Source organism: Trichoderma evansii, assembly GCF_050947405.1.
Source record: "Trichoderma evansii strain SZMC 28006 chromosome Unknown GGI43scaffold_4, whole genome shotgun sequence".
Lineage (NCBI taxonomy): Eukaryota > Fungi > Ascomycota > Sordariomycetes > Hypocreales > Hypocreaceae > Trichoderma > Trichoderma evansii.
The window spans coordinates 434154-453325 of NW_028145202.1; the positions used below are offsets into that span (position 1 = coordinate 434154).

Sequence of the window (19172 nt, forward strand, 5' to 3'; positions counted from 1 at the left end):
CACCAAAGCACTACAGTACACCGCTGTTTCGAGTTGATCGAGTCCGCGGGCAGACTCTTGTGCCGTACTAAGCTTTCAAAATTTTTCCTCCGTTGTGCCGAAACGTAATAATGGAGGATTGGATTTGCCCTACGGTGGCTACACCCCCCCTCCCTTCTAGAAGAACAACAGCCCTTAGTGCCAGTAGGACAGGCATGTCGTAGATGCAAGACAAAATTACGTGCGGAGAGCAGGAGTTCAATACGACAGATCATGACGCTGAGATGCAGCTCTACGCCGAATGACTGAGTAAATGGGTGACCTCTTGTTGTTTCAGCAGCGTCTAGCTAATATGAAACAGGCAGTCACACGCTCTTCTCTCCCACTTGATCTGCCGTTTGATTGTCTGGTGTATTTCAAATACATGCATGGAACCGCTGTGAATTGTAATCCACCGTAATCATCTACGTAAAAGACGGAATATTTGTCAATAAATCGCCGGTGGGCTCGGCGCCGGAGGGTCGTCTAAAATTAGGTTGATTTGATGAATGGCTCCGTACGAACCGTAAGATTGAGATGCTCGTGGCTAAATGGGCTACAAGTGCAAAAAGACTTTTTTACACCGCTATCTTTAATTTTTTTTGGTTTGATTTTTTTTTTTCTTGTTGGGGAACATACAAGTAAGCCAATCCCTTGCTCATTTGCAATTGACTTTTCCTTCCCGTTCGTCTTAATGACCTGTGGTTTGCGTCCATTCCCTTCGTGAGGCCGTCCTTCGCCCCTATGCAGGTACCTTGAAACCTTCCTCACCTCCCTGCAACAGCGACTATTCCCCCAAAGGTGCTTCTGCCATCCTCTGCCTTTCTGACTTATCACCTCTCGACCACGCTTCATTTTAAAATGCCAGCAGCATTCTGACAGGAACAGGTACAGCGCAGCAAGCCACATTCCAGCGCCCGTCGCACGCTCGTGTTTTGCCACCTCCTGAGACACACGGCGCGCGCATTTAAGCTTCCCATATATTCCAGGTATAAACCTGCTAACAGTATATAGAGGCAGATCTCGCCAAGTAAGCAGAGGGTAGCATCGCCCCAAGCCCTATCAATATCGATGTGTCAAATCAGAGCACAGCGTCCAACGTCGACCAGCAAGCAACAAAAAGATGAAAGTTGACACAGCTACCGCTAGTTGGCAGGCCCTGGCCCTCGCTCCTCCAGCTCTCTCCAGCCCTCCAGGGGTCGGTAGGTTGGTTTCCAGCCCTCTGGGCCTCGTCCTAGCGCAAACTGGCGCCTGCCAATCACCGCCTGCAGCCGGCCCTCCGCATTTTCCGAGGGAGTGTTGAAGCTTTTTGCCATGCCGCCCTGCTTTTGCGTGGTACCTGAACTCGTAGTTACGAGCAGCCACGGAGCACCTGCACTAGCACTAGCAGTGTCATCTCTTTGCTACGATATGCTTTGTTAGGCCGTCGGGCCGTCGAATCGTTCCATTTCCCTTCGAATGAGAGTTTAGCAGGACATCCAATCTCTTTTTTCTTCTCCTTTTTTATTTTATTAAGCTTTGGCTGGTCGTGTTGTTGGTTCGACAAGCAAAGCTTGGCAGTTAGGCGAAGCGGCGAGGCCGTCAATATACCGGCCGCTTATCTCGTACCTTGTGCGACGCGCTGCAGTTCACCATGCTAGCTCCAATGGATGAATTGAACTGGTCGATAGTACATCCTGTACCTGTAAGCACATCAATCAAGAGAAACTGATATAGTGCTGCTGGGATGTAGTGTATTGCTGGTACGAATGCTGGTACGAAGCATCTGCGACATGGATTTACTCGAGCTACTGCACAACCGCCATCTACACTGAGTCAGCTGGTTCGCCGTGCATGGTAGGATTAACACAGCTCGGCCCTGGTCCATCGTCAGATGATCACTGCCATGGTTGCGGGGATCCTTGCGTCTCTGTGTCGTTGCTGGTGCCAGCTCGATCTATCAGTCAGACACCACCCTGCTGGGAATTGCGAGACAGCTTGTGCTTGAGAATCCTTTGCGATGCTCGCATTGCGCAATCCAGGTCATCGGGCGCTCGAACCAGGGGGATCCTCATGACGCTCAGCCTTGTCTTGAGTGTGAAACCGCTTTACTGGGTCATCCATCTCGCGACAGGGCATGGGAGCTGCCAGCGACGGCTGAGCGCGCCCGCAGCTGCAGGAGGATTTCGGCACTATGCCCAATAATACACCTGCATACCTACGGTAGACGACTCTGGGACGAGTCAATGTCGCTAGAGTAGCGCATCGCTGCGGCCACACACGATGCGACGGCGGGTGTTCCCTCACGAACCCTCGTCTCCAGCCGCACGGCAACCCATCTTCCCGTACTGTACTGTACCAAACACAGCCACGCGCATACGAAGAAGCTGAAAGCTGAATGGAGGCATCTTGGCAGCCAGAGCCTTGCGAGGATGCGGTGCGCTGGCCGTGCCGCTCGCCTGCGGTCAGTCACCGCATCCTTCTTTATGCGGCATGTTGATTATTGATCGTTTGGGATATCACTAAACACCACCACTACGAACCACCACTACCACCGCTACCACCGCTACCACTACTCAACTTACTACCTGTATAGTATCCTGTGGCGTGTGCGTTTAATTATAGTATAGTATCGTAGAGTACCCAGCCGTAACACCGCAAAGGCTCCGTTTAAACAGCATCATTTATCATATACATGATGCATACCACCCATACTGCCCGCACCGCATCGCGTACAGTACCATCGCTGCTCTGCTCTCTCACGCCATGCTTGTCGTACCTGTACCACACACGACACACCTGCCGTTTTCTGTCCCGGCTCAATTCTCGCCATGTCCTCTTCCTGTTGAATGACGGCTGACAACAGCGCCTTTGTCCAACGAAAATCCGGCTCGCTCGGCGATGGAACGTACGGAGCCGATCTACAGTTACTGTCGCTGTAACGGTGTCAGCAAGGCGCGCGCGTCCACCGGAGCGACGGAAGCGAGAGTTTTGGGTGAATCTTGACGCCTTAATCGTGTAACTGATGATTAAACTCGGCCAAAAAAAAAAAAAACACAATGAACTACAGGCGCCACTAGCCATATGAAATACTGAACGCTGCTAGCTCTCGGCGAGGGTGGAGTCGAGAACAATTGGATGAATGAACGCCGCGCTCGAATTCGTTCCTTTTTGCCCAAATTGTTCGGCCGGCGCGCAGTGACCAAGAGCGCTTCCAGCTCCACCAACGAGAATCTTGCCGTCAAGCCACCAGAATCCCACGTGGAAGACAGGGGTGCTGTGGCTTTTCTAGCGAGCCCCCTGGCGATCGCCGGGCCAGCGATGGGATGCCACACCTCGCCTCTTTCCAGCAAATAGCATGTGTTGCTGATTGGGGTAAGATCCAGGGCGCTGGGGAACGAACAAAAGCGTGTGATTGAGAGTGTGTGATTGTGCACGGATATGGCTTTAGAGTTTCGCGGTCTCTTGCCTAGCATCAGGTACCTTTGGTAGTTTGGGATTTTTGAAATGAAGAGACAACCTTTGTGAGTCAATCGAGAGATGCTTTGGCGAGATGCTTTAGCGGTGCGGGGATTGTCGGGTTGTTGGGAAAGTCAAGATCGTTCGGTTATTTCGCCTCTGTTGTGTCTCGGCATCAATTGCTGGGAGCAACCGCTTGCTACGGAGTATGAAGTACCTGTGGACGATACACGATCCGATTGAGCCGTGAGTGGTTCGAGCTCTGCCAATTCCATATTGATACGATATAAGTCAGTAGTTAAAAGTACAGAGGTACAATGCGGTCCCATCCATCTGAAGCGTCCACGGATGAAGGGATAATATTACATTCGACTACTACCCTAAACAGAGATGAGTCGTTTCACGCCGTCGTTGCATTGACTTTGGTAGTGGTGGTGCCCCTCATTCTCAGGCTTGGGATATATGACGACAGCGAGCGGAGAAGCAAGTCCGGCGTTGATACTAACATCGCCCTACATCGATATGGCTAAGCTATCCGCTCCCGTCGCTACCATACTCGCATGTATACAAACCAATTGAGCCGATCATGTCATCATACATATTTGAATCACCATCAAGTGGGCAGATCGTGGAGAAGGGCCGCGCGATTCAGAGTGACCTTTACAGGGTAAGCCATTGACTCAGCGGGGCTATCAAGCTCTCCGCGAGTACAGTATAACGAATACGGCATTCGTATTGGCAAAGGATGGGAGGAAGAGTCAGGCTGCCATTCAATGCAAAGCAGTTGCAGCCTTGGGGGCGACGATTGTTGATTGATTGCTCGCTTCGGCATCGGCACAGTGATCCTCCGGTAAACTTTATCTTACGCTGCCTGGTGTAGCGAAGGATTGCGAAACCGCGCTGCTGCACTAGCCCGCAGCCACGGCTGTCGGTTTCGCGATAGCTTCAGCTGCTGCCTCTGCCAACTGAGGGGAGAGCCCGCTAGGAGGGTGTAGCGCGCGACCGCCTGGGTGGCCGAGAGGAACACCATCGCACACCACGGTCTAGGACTGCTAGCATAGCTTCAGCTCGAGAGCCCGCTGGAGCTACACCTGCGGCCAGGGGTCTGGAGGATGGATGGATGGACGGACTCGCTTGTCTTGTCTGACAACGCATCGTCGAGATACGGAGGAGGATGCGGAGTGCAGCAAGGTACGCGAAAAGAGAGGCTGGACAGAAAAAGAAACGGTACTTGTGCCCAATGTACCTCCAAGATCCACGCATCTTGGGGTCCTGTCATGCGAGTAGCGATGCCGTACATCACATTATGCATTGCATAGCTCGCGCGGTATTCTCGGCAAACCAGCGCTCGACAATTTTCTCTTTTCTTCCCGCGCGCACCTGCAAACCCCTCTGCGGGGGCCATGCATGCCCCAAGGTCTTGGCCTTGTATAATTTTTTAATTACTCGATGCTACGCAGAGGCGAACAAACCGTACGATGGACGCCTGTATGCATGTCAATTGCGTCTTGGCCTTTTACCTGCCATCTTCGACCCTCACCCTGGCGCTCTAGAGACTGCCGCCCGCCAAATCTACCTGGTCAAAATGCAATCCATGGGGACATTTGGCCCAGCATGTCTTACGATAGCCGCCGAGATGTTGCGGTGCTCGGCCGTATCTATCAGCATCGCCAGCCCGTCCGCCGCCATCGTAGCCGCCTGCGGCCTGTTACCGCGACCTGCGCATGAAAACATACTGGAGAATATGACCTAAACAAGTTGCGGTGACGTGACGGGCTGCACCAATGACTTGTCGAAATTAGAACATGCCACCTCATACGCAGCAAAATGCGCACATGATCCATTGACCCGAAATACCCTTGCCCAGCTACTGTGCGTTATCTCGAACTGATGAAAATGATAGATATCAAAAACATACGCCGCTGCAGAGGGAAAAAAAGCGACAACAAAGACGGAGCAAATATGCAGAATTATGCGCCCTAGATGGCCAGAGGCAGCTCCCGTCGCTCGACACAACCAATCAGACGCGACGCAGCCTTGTCGTTTCGCCTCACGTGGTGAGTCGAGACGAGGCAATTAATCAATCACGGCCCGGGCTGCTCGCCTGGATGGGCCAATCACGGCGCTTGGTATAAATGATGCCCTTGTGAGTTACATACGAAGAATAGCCCACCGGTCTGAAAGGCGCTTTCCAGCCTATCGTACGGAGCACCTGGGAAACAACAGGCCAAGATCTAGACTCTCACCTGAGGAAGAAAGAGAGACCCCTTCAACATCAGACACGAGAATGGCACCTTGGCAGGGCGGGAATTTAATTTAGCCTGACCTGACCTGACGTGCCAGGTCGATAGATCCAGAGTGGACAATTCGCTGCGAACAGTATAACCTCCGCACATATCGCCATATTTTTGTGCTGGGGGGGGGGGGGGGGGCAGTATTTGATAGCCTTCTTCTCCACTATTTCATCTACAGGTCCAGGTAGGTCGGTGTAGGTAGAATACGGAAGCAAGGGAAGCGGGATGGCCCGTTTGAAACGTTTGAAGATGAGCATGGGTGCGATAACAGATGATTTGTTGATCCGCTGCCCGGTTGAACCGAGGCATGCTGAGCATGTCAAACCATCAATTCTTATTACTTGAAAAATAGTAGGGCTACCTGGACATTATGAAACAGCAAGACATGTGGTAGGGGACCATAAAAGGGACCGCTCAAACGCAGCCATGGACCCGTTATGATGTCAGTCTTGCCCAGGATGTCTGATCTGACCCGGAGCTTTCATGCCATGAGACTGGGCATTTATACTAGTAGATTTGACGACCTCGTGGCATTTTTTGCATAGCATTACTCCGCTCGAGCGCTCAAACGTGCTTGTATGGCATAAGCTTGATTCAACGCAGTTTTTGCAATGCCAATGGCCTGTGTGGCGATGGGCGTTGTAAAAGAGCCAATGTGTAATATGCGAAGCTGTGTCTATGACAAAAACTGCAAATGGCGGTTTCAGCTTCAGGTATCCAGTATACGCAATACTAACTGGCATTACCAATGCCGATTTTTCCCTTTCTCTTCTTCTCTCTCTCAGCCGCACACACCCCCCTTCCTTCGCTTCGATCATGCAGCATCCTCCCCTACCGGAATCTGAGTTGACGTGATCCAGTTCTCCATCTTGGCCTGGCCCCCAAGGTTCTGCTGCGCCGTTTTGGCTTCTTTCTTCTTGACGATCAAACAGAGTACGCGGCCGTAAATCGCAAACCCTTCATATGACACGTCCATTGCGAGTTTCTTCTTGTGGTCGTCGTGGAATTGCCCCTCAGACTCTGATGCGGGCGGTTTCATAGGGCCCCTGAGGCGTTTTGGCCGACGAGTGTCGGAGTCCACATCAATAACCGAGGCATCGTCGTCGTCCTCGTTGTCGGAACTTACGAATAATCCATCTTCATCGTCCTCATCTTCGACGGTTTTGCTCCTTTGGCGCTTTGCTTGCCGGCGAGTGTTGGCTGAAGGGATGTCGCCGAGCGCGATGCCTTCGTTGTCGCTGTCCTCTTCAATGCGGATTGGCGCGAAATCACTGGCATCGACATCGATGGGGCTGGAATTTGTTTCCGCTATAAGCTTGGATGCGTTGGACTGTATTGTAGACGGGCCTTTGTCGTGGAAGTACTTGTGTTTTGAGAGTAGAGAGTGGCGCGTGCTTGTTTCCATTAAGAACATGGAAATCTCAAAATCATCTGCCAGCAAGTTAGGATTTCTACTTTGCTCATTCCAAGTAATAATGTATTAAGAAAGACAGAGAGGGAGGGAGAAAGTATACCCTTTACGATGACATCTTTAATTATCTTCTTCTTGGCGCTCTTCTTCCTACTTCTTTCTTTCTCTTCACGGAGCTTTGGTATCACGAGCGGCCGGATGGCTTCGATGACTTGTGGGAGAATTGGATTTCGAGGATTAAGAAGCCACGATTGTGCTAATGCCGGATTGTCCAAGTATATCCTGCATTCAAGGACAGAGTATTTTGTGATTCTTAGATACCGGCGTATGGGCGCCATTCTGTTTCTCTGCCAGCTTCTTATATACTACAAATGCTTGCTTATCGTGAAAGCGTGAACGTTGAAAAAGGGAGCTGTCAACGCTCGCGCTTCATTCGCCAGTGATGTAATCGAGGCTCTGCCCCACGCCGTCCACTAAAAAACAGGGTCTAAGGCCGCTGTAAAGCTGCCGCTACGGCGCCCAATTAGAAGCAATGGATCGCAATTGGCGCGGGGTGTGGTGGCATGTCGCGAGATATTATAGCTGCTAAGAAAAAAAAAAACCTTCATTTTCTTGGAATTGCCGTTGTCAAGACGCCAATTACGCCGCATCCTGCCCAGTGAGGCCCCGAGGCCAGCGCGTACCAGTCATCCGGCATGGTCTTGGTACGAAAATGTCAAAGTCATGGAAATCGACGCTGAGGCTGCCCCGCTCAAGCTTCCCGTAAGCTGGTTTTCTGCGCAGGTCAAGATACGATTTCGAGATAGTAGCTTGCTAACCTTTGACAAACAGAGCTCGACCGAATCCAAAGTTTCAACAGCAACTTTTGCGCGATAGTACTGAAGGCTTCTACAAGTGGCAGACCGACAATAGACCCAAAGAGAACCCGTTTGTGCTTCATGATGGCCCGCCGTATGCCAACGGCCCGTTGCATGCCGGCCATGCGATCAACAAGATTCTCAAGGACATGATCAATAGGATACAGGTGCAAGGAGGTAGACGGGTCATGTATAGGCCGAGTTGGGACTGTCATGGTCTTCCAATTGAGATGAAAGCTCTCGGGGAGAGTGGTACAAAGGGACTGAGCCCGCCTAAGATCCGAGAGTCTGCGAGGCGTCTGGCAAGCAAGACGATTCTGGATCAGATGAAGGGATTCCAGTCATTTGCGGTCGCATCGGAATGGGAAAACAAATGGACTACCATGGACCGGGCCTTTGAGATCCGGCAGCTTCGTGTGTTCCAGAAGATGGTCCGCAGTGGCCTCATCTATCGCAAGCATAAACCGGTTTATTGGTCAATATCGTCACGCACGGCTCTGGCCGAAGCAGAGTTAGAGTATCGCGACGATCATGTATCGACTGCTGCCTATGTTAAATTCCCCATCATGTCGGATTGGAGCTCAATTCCTGGACTGAGCGACTTTAAAGGACAACTGTACGCTGCTATCTGGACAACTACCCCTTGGACGCTTCCTGCCAATAAGGCGATCGCCGTGCATGATGAGCTCGAATATGCATTACTGAAAATCGGAAATGACGGACTCTTGGTCGCAGAAAGCCGTGTCGAAGAGGTACAAAAGAATATCCCCTCCGCGGTGCTCGTTGCGAAATCGATTCCTGGTTCACAACTTAAAGGTCTACATTATCGGAATAAGCTGAGGGGGGCTTCCTCTTCTTTGCAGCCTATCGTTCATGCTGATTTTGTTTCTGCTGATTCTGGTACCGGTCTGGTTCACATGGCACCTGGGCATGGACAAGAGGATTACCAAGTATGCTCGGCTTTGGACATTGAAGCTTTTGCACCTATTACGGATGAAGGCTACTTTACTCCTGAGGCTTACCCGGATGACCCTGAAAAATTAACGTCTGCACCCTCTATTCTTGATGGTGGAAGTCAGGCTGTGCTGGAATTGGTTGGGGAAGATGTGCTCTGGACTCATAAACTTCAACACAAGTACCCGTATGACTGGCGCACCAAGAAACCTGTCGTTATTCGCGCTACAGCACAATGGTTTGCAGATGTTGGAAGCATCAAGGAAGATGCTCTACAGGCGTTGAGCAAGGTGCGCTTTGTCCCAGAGTCTGGTAAAGTCCGCTTGGAAAGCTTTGTCAAAGGTCGGAGCGAATGGTGCATATCTAGACAGCGATCTTGGGGCGTGCCTATCCCAGCTCTTTATGATGAAACAGGAAACGCGGTTATGACGGATGAATCTATCGAACATATCATTTCTGTTATGGAACAAAAAACGTCGGATGCTTGGTTCTCAGATAGCCCAGACGATGCGTCTTGGATTGCACCATCGCTAAAAGGAAAATATCGCCGTGGAACTGATACAATGGATGTTTGGTTTGACAGCGGAAGTAGCTGGACAGAGATTGGACGCCCTGTGGATGTCTATCTTGAAGGCTCTGACCAGCACCGAGGCTGGTTCCAGTCAAGTCTCCTGACATTTGTGGCCGCTCAAACAGCAGATGGCAAGAAAGGATCTGACATTGCGGCGCCCTTTGGAATACTCATCACACATGGCTTTACGCTTGATGCTCAAGGCAAGAAAATGTCCAAGTCTCTGGGGAATACCATTGGTCCTAGTGAAATCATGGAAGGCAAGCTTCTGCCTCCCTTGAAGAGCAAAGGAAATGACAATGTTACGCGATATGATGCGCTTGGCGCCGATGCCCTGCGACTCTGGGCCGCAAGCAGCGACTTTACATCTGACATTCTCGTGGGAGCATCCATCTTGCAGCCGATTCACAGTGCACTGATCAAGTACCGTACGACTTTGAAAATGCTGCTTGGGTCACTGCATCAGCCTGCACTCCAGGCGCCGTTGACAAAGCTAGACCAGATTGCTATTTTGCAGCTTCAGGATGTCATGACCCAAGTCTGGGAGGCATATGGCAACTACGAATTCCACAAGGCTACGGGACTGATTAACCGATGGATTGCGGCGGACCTCTCTGCATTCTACCTGGAGGCGCTGAAGGATCGTCTTTACTGCGGTGACGGGGGCGGTGTTTTGGTGCCCATCTTGATCGGATTCTTGCGAATGCTGTCACCGATAACGCCGATGCTGGTGGAGGAAGCCTGGTCTCACAGGCCAACATGGATGGCAGAAGATTTGTAAGTTGTGCCAGCACATGATTTCTCATCACTGGTGCCTGGAGAACTTTTTTCTCTAACAAGAAGCTAACCCCCCGCAGGTCTTTCGAAAATCCGGCACGGCAGCTTTATAACTCACGTGTGATTGATCCCGCGCGCCTGACGATGGATCAGGCGCAGCTTCGCCTAGACTTGCCTATCCTGTCTGCTGTGCACGACGCTGTCAAGGCGGGGTTGGAGCAGGGCCGAGAATCGAAAGCCCTCGGCAGCTCGCTCCAGTGTTCTGTCAACATCTCTGTGAATGATGACCGACTGGCGACCGTTTTGAAGGAGTACCTGGACGAGCTGGACACCATGTTTGTGGTGTCATCTGTGGAGTTGAACAGCTCCCTTGCGCCTGAGAGACACGACTGGTGCTATTCAAAGGAGTTTACAGTGGATGGCGTACAAGGCGTTGTGCATGTGTTGCCACCAAAGGGAAGCAAGTGTTCCCGGTGCTGGAAATATATTGCTGAAGAGGAGGAGGGGTTGTGCGGACGATGCGATGAGGTTGTGGCAGCCTGATGTGCCCTGTAGATCTTTTTTCTTCTAGAATCTGTAAAGTAGAGTACAAGGTATGCATGGGTACCTCATATATGTACCTGGCATATATGTTGGCCGGATAATGATTGTACGATAGATATGCGTTGTATAAAGAAATAAATATCAAAGTAAAATAAAGAAAAGAGAATGTAGATGCAATAAATAAACCCACTACTGCACGAATGATTCGATATGTCTGAAAAAGTTGTTGATATCATACTTGCCAAGAAAAATAGGCTTCTGACGTGACGAGATGCGCTTGTGCATGATTTTATGTGCGATTTGCACCACTCCATGCACGATTGAGTGTGTCAGTGACATGCTGGGCACTAAGAAAACCGGATCTCACCTCCAAAGCAGGGACAGACCCGCCAGGCATTCGCTAGATTTGATTTGATTCACGCAAATTTGGAGATTGGAGGCCCCAATGTCCGAGCTTCAGCCGCAAAAGGGCCCCCAAAGCCACTGGAAATACTAGCCCCAAGCTGCGCGTCCCAAAGCGAAATCTTGGCTTGCGCTGCGCCTCGTTGTCGCCATTGCAAAGTCGAAGCATTGGGCGATCATCTCTGCTGGACGCGCGCAAGGGCGAGGCGCTATTGTTACTAGTAGAGTTTTTCGCTGTTTTAACGGGCGATCAGTCAATCTCAGCGTCGGTTAGTGGCCGCGCGAGCATCGTCTGCCAGGCCTTGATGCGCATCACCAGAACGGCTTGTTCGCCTGTTTCCTATCCCTACAGGTAGCGGAACTTGCAACACCCCTCATTACAACTTTCCCCCCTTTTGTCTCTCAAACTCCCTTGTGTTTTACACTTCTTTAATTCTTTTAATTCTTTCTTCGTTCTCTCCTTATTCCTCTTCTCTCTTTATATCCTTGCCGTAATTCTTAATAATGTGTCCTACGCCTTCGAGCCCACAGTAGGACGACTCAACAAAGGGCATTAGAGCTGGCGGCGCTGGCGACTATGTGCCGGTGCCGAAGCAATGGCCGATCATCACATGCCTGCGCCCCGGTCTGCAGGATACTTCTCAGCTAACCACCGAGACGGACGACGAGATGGCCTTGCGACGCCAGAGCGCCGACGGAACAGCAGCCACGAGATGGGCAAGTCAAGCAATGCGACTAGCCAGCGGGACGACGACGACCTGTTTCACGACGATAGCCACGACCCCATGAGCTCTAGCCACACCGAGGTTTCTACATATGCGGACGATGGACACGCACACCGGGAAGAGCGAGCGCAGAAGAAGCACAAGGGCCGGCTAGGCGGCGGGTTTCTGCTACATGACGCCTTTGGAGGAGGACGGCTGCTGGGATCTCGTCGACAGCGGACTGCTCACCCTCAAGCACCTGCTCCTCCGATACCACAGCTGCAGCTAGGTGCTGGACGCGATGCTGCTGCTTTCCAGGCTGGTTCAGGCCCTGAACGGGGCATGCGACAGAGCTCTGCGCCTATCCGGCAATCTGGAGAGCCTGCCAACTCGCCTCCGAATACTGGGCATTCGGCCGAGGGCAGGATGTTTGCAGACTCGCACCACCAAGAGCCGCACCCTGTAGCCGATTTAGATTCGTCTCAGATTGTGCATATGGCGCTCAGCCTGAGCGAATCTCGACGCCTTGCTTCTCGACGAACCGGTCATAGAACGGCCGCTCCTCCACGACTCGCTCCTCTACCGGACGGGAGCTCTTCGAATAACATCAGACAACATCTTCAGCAGCAGCGCAAGTTTTCACGAACGGAAACCCCTAATCTACTACAAGAGCCATCGTCCGGAGTCCTGGTTCCTGGATCGAGAGGCAGCGGAAATTTTCAATCTTCGTTCGAGGGCGATCCGCAATACCGGTGGCAGTTCTCTGCGTCGACGCTGGCGAGAGCGCACAAGGCCAAGGTACATCTCGAACTTTTGGCACAGTATAGACGACTGCTTGAGGTGCTACCTCCTTTGAAGCCGGGTCTCGAGAGGCCGCAATCGGGTAGCTCACCAGATTCTCCATTTGGAGCAGGCCACCAAGCGCTCGCTGTAACGTTAGGCCGGCAGTACAACCCCTTGCAATATATTCGAAATCGCAAAGTGCGGGCTCGTGAGAGGAAGGTCATCGATGGAAAGCGGCAGGGCTTCAGCGATGTAGACGGCGTTAGGCAGTGGGTTGACATAGTCTATCAACATGTGTCAATGGGGGGGACGCCGCTTGCTGACGATAGATCTTCTATCCCCCCCTACCATTCTGCCGAAGAGGCGGATATGCTGCTCTCGCCTGCGGACACTGCTACCAGACCTCGACGGTCCAGAGTGGACTGGTTTTTGGATCCTTGCGATGTAATCGCTGACGCATATTGGCTGGAACAAAACGGACACAAATATCTTATTGAAGATCGCCATTGGCGTAAAATATTCCCACAAATATCTTCTGAGTTGAGCAGACCTTTATCCCGAGACATAGAGGAATCTAGCAGCAAGATCTCGCCATTCACAACGAGAGACAACGAGTTGACCGAAACCATTACCGAAGGAAAGGAATTTGGGTTGTCGAAAGTCCGCTCAGAGATATCGCATAGTAGCGCCAAGGAACGGGCCAAAAAGAAGATTCAGAATATCAAAGGCTTCCACCACCGGCATGCAAGCGGCGGCGGCGGTCACCACGGGAAGGATTCTTCCTCCGAGGATTCAAGCAGTGACAGCGATAGCGAGCCAAAGAAGAGGGCGAAGATCGTTCGTAAGGGAACTATTTCTAGCAACTCAAATGATCTACTCCAAAAACAGATGATGGAAATGGTGGCCAGCGAGGCCCGCGAAAGGGAACTCGAAGAGTCGGCTTTGGTCCATGATGAGAGCGCTGATGACCGAAGTATTGAGCATCCTCCATCTCGGTTTAATAGTAGAAGAGGCTCTTCTTTAGCGGAAATCAGCGACTCCGAGCGCAGAGCTGCAGCGTTTGACAAGTTGAAGCAAGGATCTTTGACGCGCCCGAGTGTCGAACACCATTCCATTTCTCCAGGGAAACGACTCTCACTTACAAACTCACCAGAGGCTATGCCCATTCGCAATGGAAAGTCCGAGTCGCTTGCCAGTGTTGAATCTTCACCACTCTATAGCCGATCGGCATCTCCTACCAGAAACCCCATCAACAAGATTAAACAAATGATGCGCGACAAGAATGGTGAAGCTCGCGGGGGTACTTTGTTGGATGACGGTTATGATGATGGAGAGACCCGACTCTCGAAACGTGAAACCAATCTGGCACGCTCAGGATCGACATCTACTCTTGGCAAAGGCAGGCGTCAGTCCAGTCCTGCTGGAAAGCTAATATCTTCAGATAGCAGCAAGAATCTCCGTCCAATGGCTAGCACACGGGGTCGAACTGATGAAGGCATTGGCTTACGAGGCATGTTCAAGGGACCACGCATCGATAATGTGCTCCGGGGCGGTGTTTCGAAGCTGGGAGATATCATACGGAAGAAAGACGGACCTGGTGAGAACCCAGATCTCGATACGACGGACGAGTCCGACAGTGATAGAGTCGGGGGGCGGAAATCAACACCAATGACTCTGTCGCGCAAGCCCTCTACAAAGATCCAAGACGGGCAACAGCACCAGCCCAAGCATTTCCTCGATGCGATGCCTGAATTTCGTCACATGCCCAGCTATCGCCACCTTACCAATGGCGGAGAGAAGCTCACCAAAGCTGATGGCTCAGCGAACTCTGGTCGTCGGCCCGGTGAGATTGATCTTCTTAGGCCCCCTCAGATCAATATTCGAACCCCATCATCGTCCGCCTCTCCTCCAGTATCACGCAAACTTCGGTTAGGAGGAGACTCGGACGTCTCCGAACCCGAATCCTTACTAAATAACAATATCCCCGATGGAGTCCGAGATGCGGATAAGCGCCTAAACTCTGCTATTTCGCTCAGCGATAAGGATAACCAGCATGGGCGATCGCTGGGCCATAGCTGGGCGATTGCGGATCGTGGCTTACACGGCCCGGCGAAGCTTACGAAGCGCGAAGTCGCGAGGATGCGAGCTCTGATACTCAGCTCCGGTGTTATGGCTATGGAGATGCACCGCCGCGCGTATGAGCAACACAAGCCGTTTAGCAAGGAGAATCTTGATTTGAACGAAGCCACCTCTCAGAAAGAGCCTGCTGGCGTTCCTTGGACAGATATCGCCAGGCTTACCCCCTATCAAGTCCAAGTCAGACTCCAGCTTCATGAGCAACAAGGACCCTTTTGTGAGATGTACCCCCTCGCCGCTCAGACCCTGGGCGTGGCCATCCAGTCGTGGGGCCAGCGATGGCAGTCCTCTGCCGACTACTTCAGAGACAAGACTGTTCATGCTCTGCGCACGCGTGTCTGGGAAGTTCGCACACACCTTGCCGATGACCTGTCCGAGATGGCCCGCAAAGCTGCCGATGAAGCGGACGAGATTAGCCGGGACCTGGCGCTCGGCCAGCCTCTGAAGATTAAACACGTCATCGATACTATGGAGAAGATGCTCCAGACACGCCGCAGGAGATTCCGGTGGTTGCGGCGCGGCCTCTGGCTTACTGTAGAGTGGCTGCTCGTGGGCTTCATGTGGTATGTCTGGTTCATGGTGGTGATTCTGCGCGTCTTCCTTGGTGTTGGGAAGGGTGTTTTGCGGGGCGTCAAGTGGCTTTTGTGGCTATAATGGAACGCTTTATACTACTCTTCTATTGAAAAAGGGAGAGATGTTACTTTGAAAGAGTCTTGGATGAAAAAAAAAAATCAGAAAAATTCATCAATATCATGCTCCGTAACAATTATTAACATGACGGGAATTCCAGCCATCATGTAGCTGTAGCTCCATTTTTTTTTGTTTCTACTTTCTTTTCTGTCTGATACCCCTTCACAAATTCAATTCAAATTCTTTTATAGTCTCAAATTTGGGTTCAGTCCCTTTTCTTTTATGTCTTTTGAACTCGAAGGGTTAACTCGGTGCATAGCCATGGAGTGAGGTAGCAAAAAATTTCCTGTGTGACATCATTTTTTTTTTTTTTTAATCTCTCTGTCTTCGCTTTATTTTACAATATACCTTTTTTTAAAATGAATAAATATCAAATTACGTTTCTCAACTTTTTAAAATTTTCAATTAGGCAAATATATTGACTACATCTTTTTCTAAAAATATTTTGTAAAATCCTCTTCCAATGCAAACTTTTTTGATCTTTTCGGCTGAGAAATAAAAAAGAAAATTTCTGTCTATACAAGTGTACTGTAGACTCTTTCTTTCCTTCTTCAAAATTAACGCAGCACATAAATAGGGACTACGACTCCCGAATTTGAAAAGTGGAAAAATTTAATAGTAATGACAAATGGAGAAGATGACAAGGTGAAGGGGGATCTTTCTCGCCTGTTGACGAGAAACTTGCCCAGAAGAAGAGGATAATGAAAAGGAGGATTACAGGAATAACGCTGCGTCTGCAAGCAAAGTCTAACAGCGACGAAGGGAACTTGAAATTAGAAGGTGAAGAGAAGGATAGAAGTGAAAGGAAGCAGGTACCGCAAGATCACATCTCCAAGTCGTAGGAGGAACAATCTACTCAATCCTCTTTTTACCCTCCTCGGCGTTGATGAATCGGGCAGTGCTTAATCCACGCTCATGTTTAGCAACGAACGATCCAATGACCTTATCCTTTCTGGCCTTGGAGAAGTTGTCGGCGTAGCCATCGACAGCATAAGAGAGGGGGTTCAGACGAGGCCAGTTAACCTGCGAATAAGCGTTAGTTTCTAATTTCAAGAGAGAGAAGAGAGAATTAGCACATACATAGAGCATGCCGTGAGTCCAGACAAAGTGGAAACACCAAGCTACCACGCTGGACCAAAAAAGAATAAAGAGACGCATGGGAAGAACGCTCGAATTGGGAGATCGCGGGGTGAATATGCCCACGAGAACGATAAAAGCGCTAAAGGCAAGGATGTAGGGAATAGCCTGGATGAGAATCGGCCTCCTGTCGCCAAAGATGAGGTTGGTACCAGCATTGGCTTCTCCGGGTTGGTATACACCAAGGAATAGGTCAAATGCATCCTGACGAGGACCGTCGAGGAAATTGTTGAGACAGTATCGGGTGACACCAATGCGACCGTCTTGCAGAGCTCCCATCTTGGTACGCTTGCCAGTTCTGGTGACGTCGGTCTTCATGGCACCGGTTCCAGAGTAGGCCGTGGACACGACGTCGGCATTGTCGGCCCAAATGTTGCGGAAGAGAACCTCGAATTCAGGATCCTCATTGCGGAATGTCGAGCCTTGTGCGAGAAGACCAACATCTACCAGCATGCGGTCGAGCATGTGGCGAGCGAAGATGCTCTGGACGACGTTGGTACGATCAAGGCAGTCCATGCAGTTTGTGCGCATGACGCTGGTCTGCAGACTGCGGGCTTCGATCCTGCCGTCGTTGTTTCCCGGCATGTCGACGCCGCGGAAGTATCCTTGCGCATCAACAGCGTCACGAAGCCTGTCGACGATAGCGTGAGCTTTGTGCATCTGCATGCCCTTTGTCTCACTATGGTAGTCAAAGTAGACGTAGTGAAGACGATCAAACTGCTGGCGGCTCGAGCCTGGTTGGATAGTCGTAAACTTCTCATCAGTGAGACGGTTAGCTTCTCGGTGCTCTTTGGGCATAGACACTAGAGCCTTGGTCATCTGCTCGTAAGACTCCTTGACCTGTTGCTCTCGTCCCTTGTGGTTGACCAAGTTGATGAGGTAATTGTCCCCGTAGATACGGATCTGCTCTTCAAAATGCTTCGCTGCAGCGGCGAGAGCGGAATCGGTACTTCGCACTTGAATTTTTGGCGTGTATTTCAAGTTGTTGATTTCAGACCAAAAAGTCGGTACGCTGCCACGAGTTTGGACGTACGACAAGATCTGCACCTCCTGGCCTGCCGACGTGCCAAACTTGCCGCTCTGCATATCACTGCTGCCTGCGAATCCTCCCAGCCCACTACTGCTGTCGTTGAGAATGACAATCTGCTCCGTCTCGTTGTAGTTGGCGACATGGCCCTCTTCATCCACACCACGAGTAAAGAATCGAGTTCCACCACGGTATCGCGAGCGTCGGGAGATCAAAATGATGGTCAGGGGCGTGCTCTTGAACTTGGTCTGCTTGATCTCGAGCATACCAAACATGCAAGGCAGGATGTAGGGGTCGGTAGCAGGCTGCGGGCCAGGCTGGCTGCGTGAGCCGGCGGTCCTGAACCTTATCAGCTCTGACTGCAGATGCTTGTTGTAGAAGAAGCGGTCATCTGTCCTCAGCCATAGGGGTCGGGAGGTGTCGGCATGGGATTGACGCTGGATAGAGTTGGTCAGATCGGTCGAGTAGGAAAAGTACAGCGGTGACTGAGCCAAGAATGTCTTGAGGAGGTTGATAAAGGTGTCTTCGTCCGGATCGTGGATCTGTCGCTCGCGCATGGGGAGAATCTCGGTCGAAATGACCTTGTAGATCATCTGCCCCTTAAGCCTGCCAATGGGATTGGCTTTGCTGATGATGATGACATACTTGTCTGTATTTATATCATGGTTAGAGCTCGTTCCGTATGAATAATGGCGTAGTCTATGAGCCAGAAGCTCTGGAGAGACTGACCTAGTGGTAGCTGGATGATGCCAAGAATGCCGGAGATGCTGGATACGCGCGTCGCTCGCTTCGTTGAATTGAATCCGCCCTGGACCAGGCGGATATCTCCCATCGGCCGGTCAATCACCAGGGACGGCGCATCGGGCGACGAAGGGGATGTAAATGTGTAGGCATCGCTGGTAACCTTGAGGTTAATATCGCGATAGGGCAGCTTAGCTGCCGCTAGGTGCGCCATTGCTCTGGATAGCTATGGAGTATAGGCTCAGCGCCGGTGATTGTATCCGCACAGCTCTCTGGGGTCTGTAATTTGCAAAGCTTGCCGGCTCTGTCTGCTGTGTTATGAATAGCTCAGCTGTTTTCGTCCCAGCTCTGGATCAATCACATGAAGATTGGGGGAGATGCGTAATGCCAGCAGAACTCAAAGGATATTGGAAGTGCACCGCCTCACAAGTGGCCAGCAAAACGTCACTGCGAAGCCACGGGGCGCTAGGCAAAAGGGGGAATAGTGGCGCCATTGCCCCTTATAGAGCCTTGGAGGGGCAACGCGATATTATAAGGATATAAGGAGCAAGGAAGAGGGCAAATAAAAAAGCTTATCGCCTCTCCCTTTCACACAACGGAATTGAGTTTTTAAGGAGCTCGTATCTCGTACAGCGTCCCGGGTATCATATTAGCATTCATCGGGTGTCGGGTGACTGTGTCTTGGATTG

General features: G+C 51.2%; 4 protein-coding genes across 4 annotated transcripts; 2 read left to right on the plus strand and 2 right to left on the minus strand.

Annotated features, from left to right (window-relative positions):
* Positions 1 to 5887: 5887 nt before the first annotated feature.
* GGI43DRAFT_397636 (uncharacterized protein) lies at positions 5888 to 7566 on the minus strand. Its single transcript, XM_083205129.1, has 2 exons — positions 7265 to 7566; positions 5888 to 7181 (listed from the first exon to the last, which is right to left on the minus strand). Exons 1-2 carry the CDS (start codon positions 7497 to 7499, stop codon positions 6565 to 6567), a joined length of 852 nt encoding a protein of 283 aa, XP_083063135.1. The 5' UTR covers positions 7500 to 7566; the 3' UTR covers positions 5888 to 6564.
* Positions 7567 to 7680: 114 nt separating this feature from the next.
* GGI43DRAFT_397637 (isoleucine--tRNA ligase ISM1) lies at positions 7681 to 11074 on the plus strand. The gene is made up of 3 exons (XM_083205130.1): positions 7681 to 7923; positions 7993 to 10320; positions 10401 to 11074. Exons 1-3 carry the CDS (start codon positions 7874 to 7876, stop codon positions 10861 to 10863), a joined length of 2841 nt encoding a protein of 946 aa, XP_083063136.1. The 5' UTR covers positions 7681 to 7873; the 3' UTR covers positions 10864 to 11074.
* An 82-nt stretch (positions 11075 to 11156) lies between these two features.
* On the plus strand, positions 11157 to 15745 carry GGI43DRAFT_284254 (uncharacterized protein). Its single transcript, XM_083201271.1, has one exon. The coding sequence runs from the start codon at positions 11862 to 11864 to the stop codon at positions 15540 to 15542; it is 3681 nt and encodes a 1226-aa protein (XP_083063137.1). The 5' UTR covers positions 11157 to 11861; the 3' UTR covers positions 15543 to 15745.
* A 544-nt stretch (positions 15746 to 16289) lies between these two features.
* GGI43DRAFT_284274 (SacI homology domain-containing protein) lies at positions 16290 to 18886 on the minus strand. The gene is made up of 3 exons (XM_083201272.1): positions 18472 to 18886; positions 16659 to 18391; positions 16290 to 16601 (listed from the first exon to the last, which is right to left on the minus strand). The coding sequence occupies exons 1-3, from the start codon at positions 18695 to 18697 to the stop codon at positions 16431 to 16433; spliced, it is 2130 nt and encodes a 709-aa protein (XP_083063138.1). The 5' UTR covers positions 18698 to 18886; the 3' UTR covers positions 16290 to 16430.
* Positions 18887 to 19172: the final 286 nt, after the last annotated feature.

Coding starts and splice junctions, on each gene's coding strand:
- GGI43DRAFT_397636 (XM_083205129.1), bottom strand. CDS start 7,499: ATGGCGCCCATACGCCGGTATCTAAGAATCACAAAATACTCTGTCCTT. Junction 7,182..7,264: donor TAAAGATGTCATCGTAAAGG/GTATACTTTCTC, acceptor ACTTGCTGGCAG/ATGATTTTGAGATTTCCATG.
- GGI43DRAFT_397637 (XM_083205130.1), top strand. CDS start 7,874: ATGTCAAAGTCATGGAAATCGACGCTGAGGCTGCCCCGCTCAAGCTTC. Junction 7,924..7,992: donor CTGCCCCGCTCAAGCTTCCC/GTAAGCTGGTTT, acceptor TTTGACAAACAG/AGCTCGACCGAATCCAAAGT. Junction 10,321..10,400: donor ACATGGATGGCAGAAGATTT/GTAAGTTGTGCC, acceptor AACCCCCCGCAG/GTCTTTCGAAAATCCGGCAC.
- GGI43DRAFT_284254 (XM_083201271.1), top strand. CDS start 11,862: ATGGCCGATCATCACATGCCTGCGCCCCGGTCTGCAGGATACTTCTCA.
- GGI43DRAFT_284274 (XM_083201272.1), bottom strand. CDS start 18,697: ATGGCGCACCTAGCGGCAGCTAAGCTGCCCTATCGCGATATTAACCTC. Junction 18,392..18,471: donor CATCATCCAGCTACCACTAG/GTCAGTCTCTCC, acceptor ATATAAATACAG/ACAAGTATGTCATCATCATC. Junction 16,602..16,658: donor GGACTCACGGCATGCTCTAT/GTATGTGCTAAT, acceptor GCTTATTCGCAG/GTTAACTGGCCTCGTCTGAA.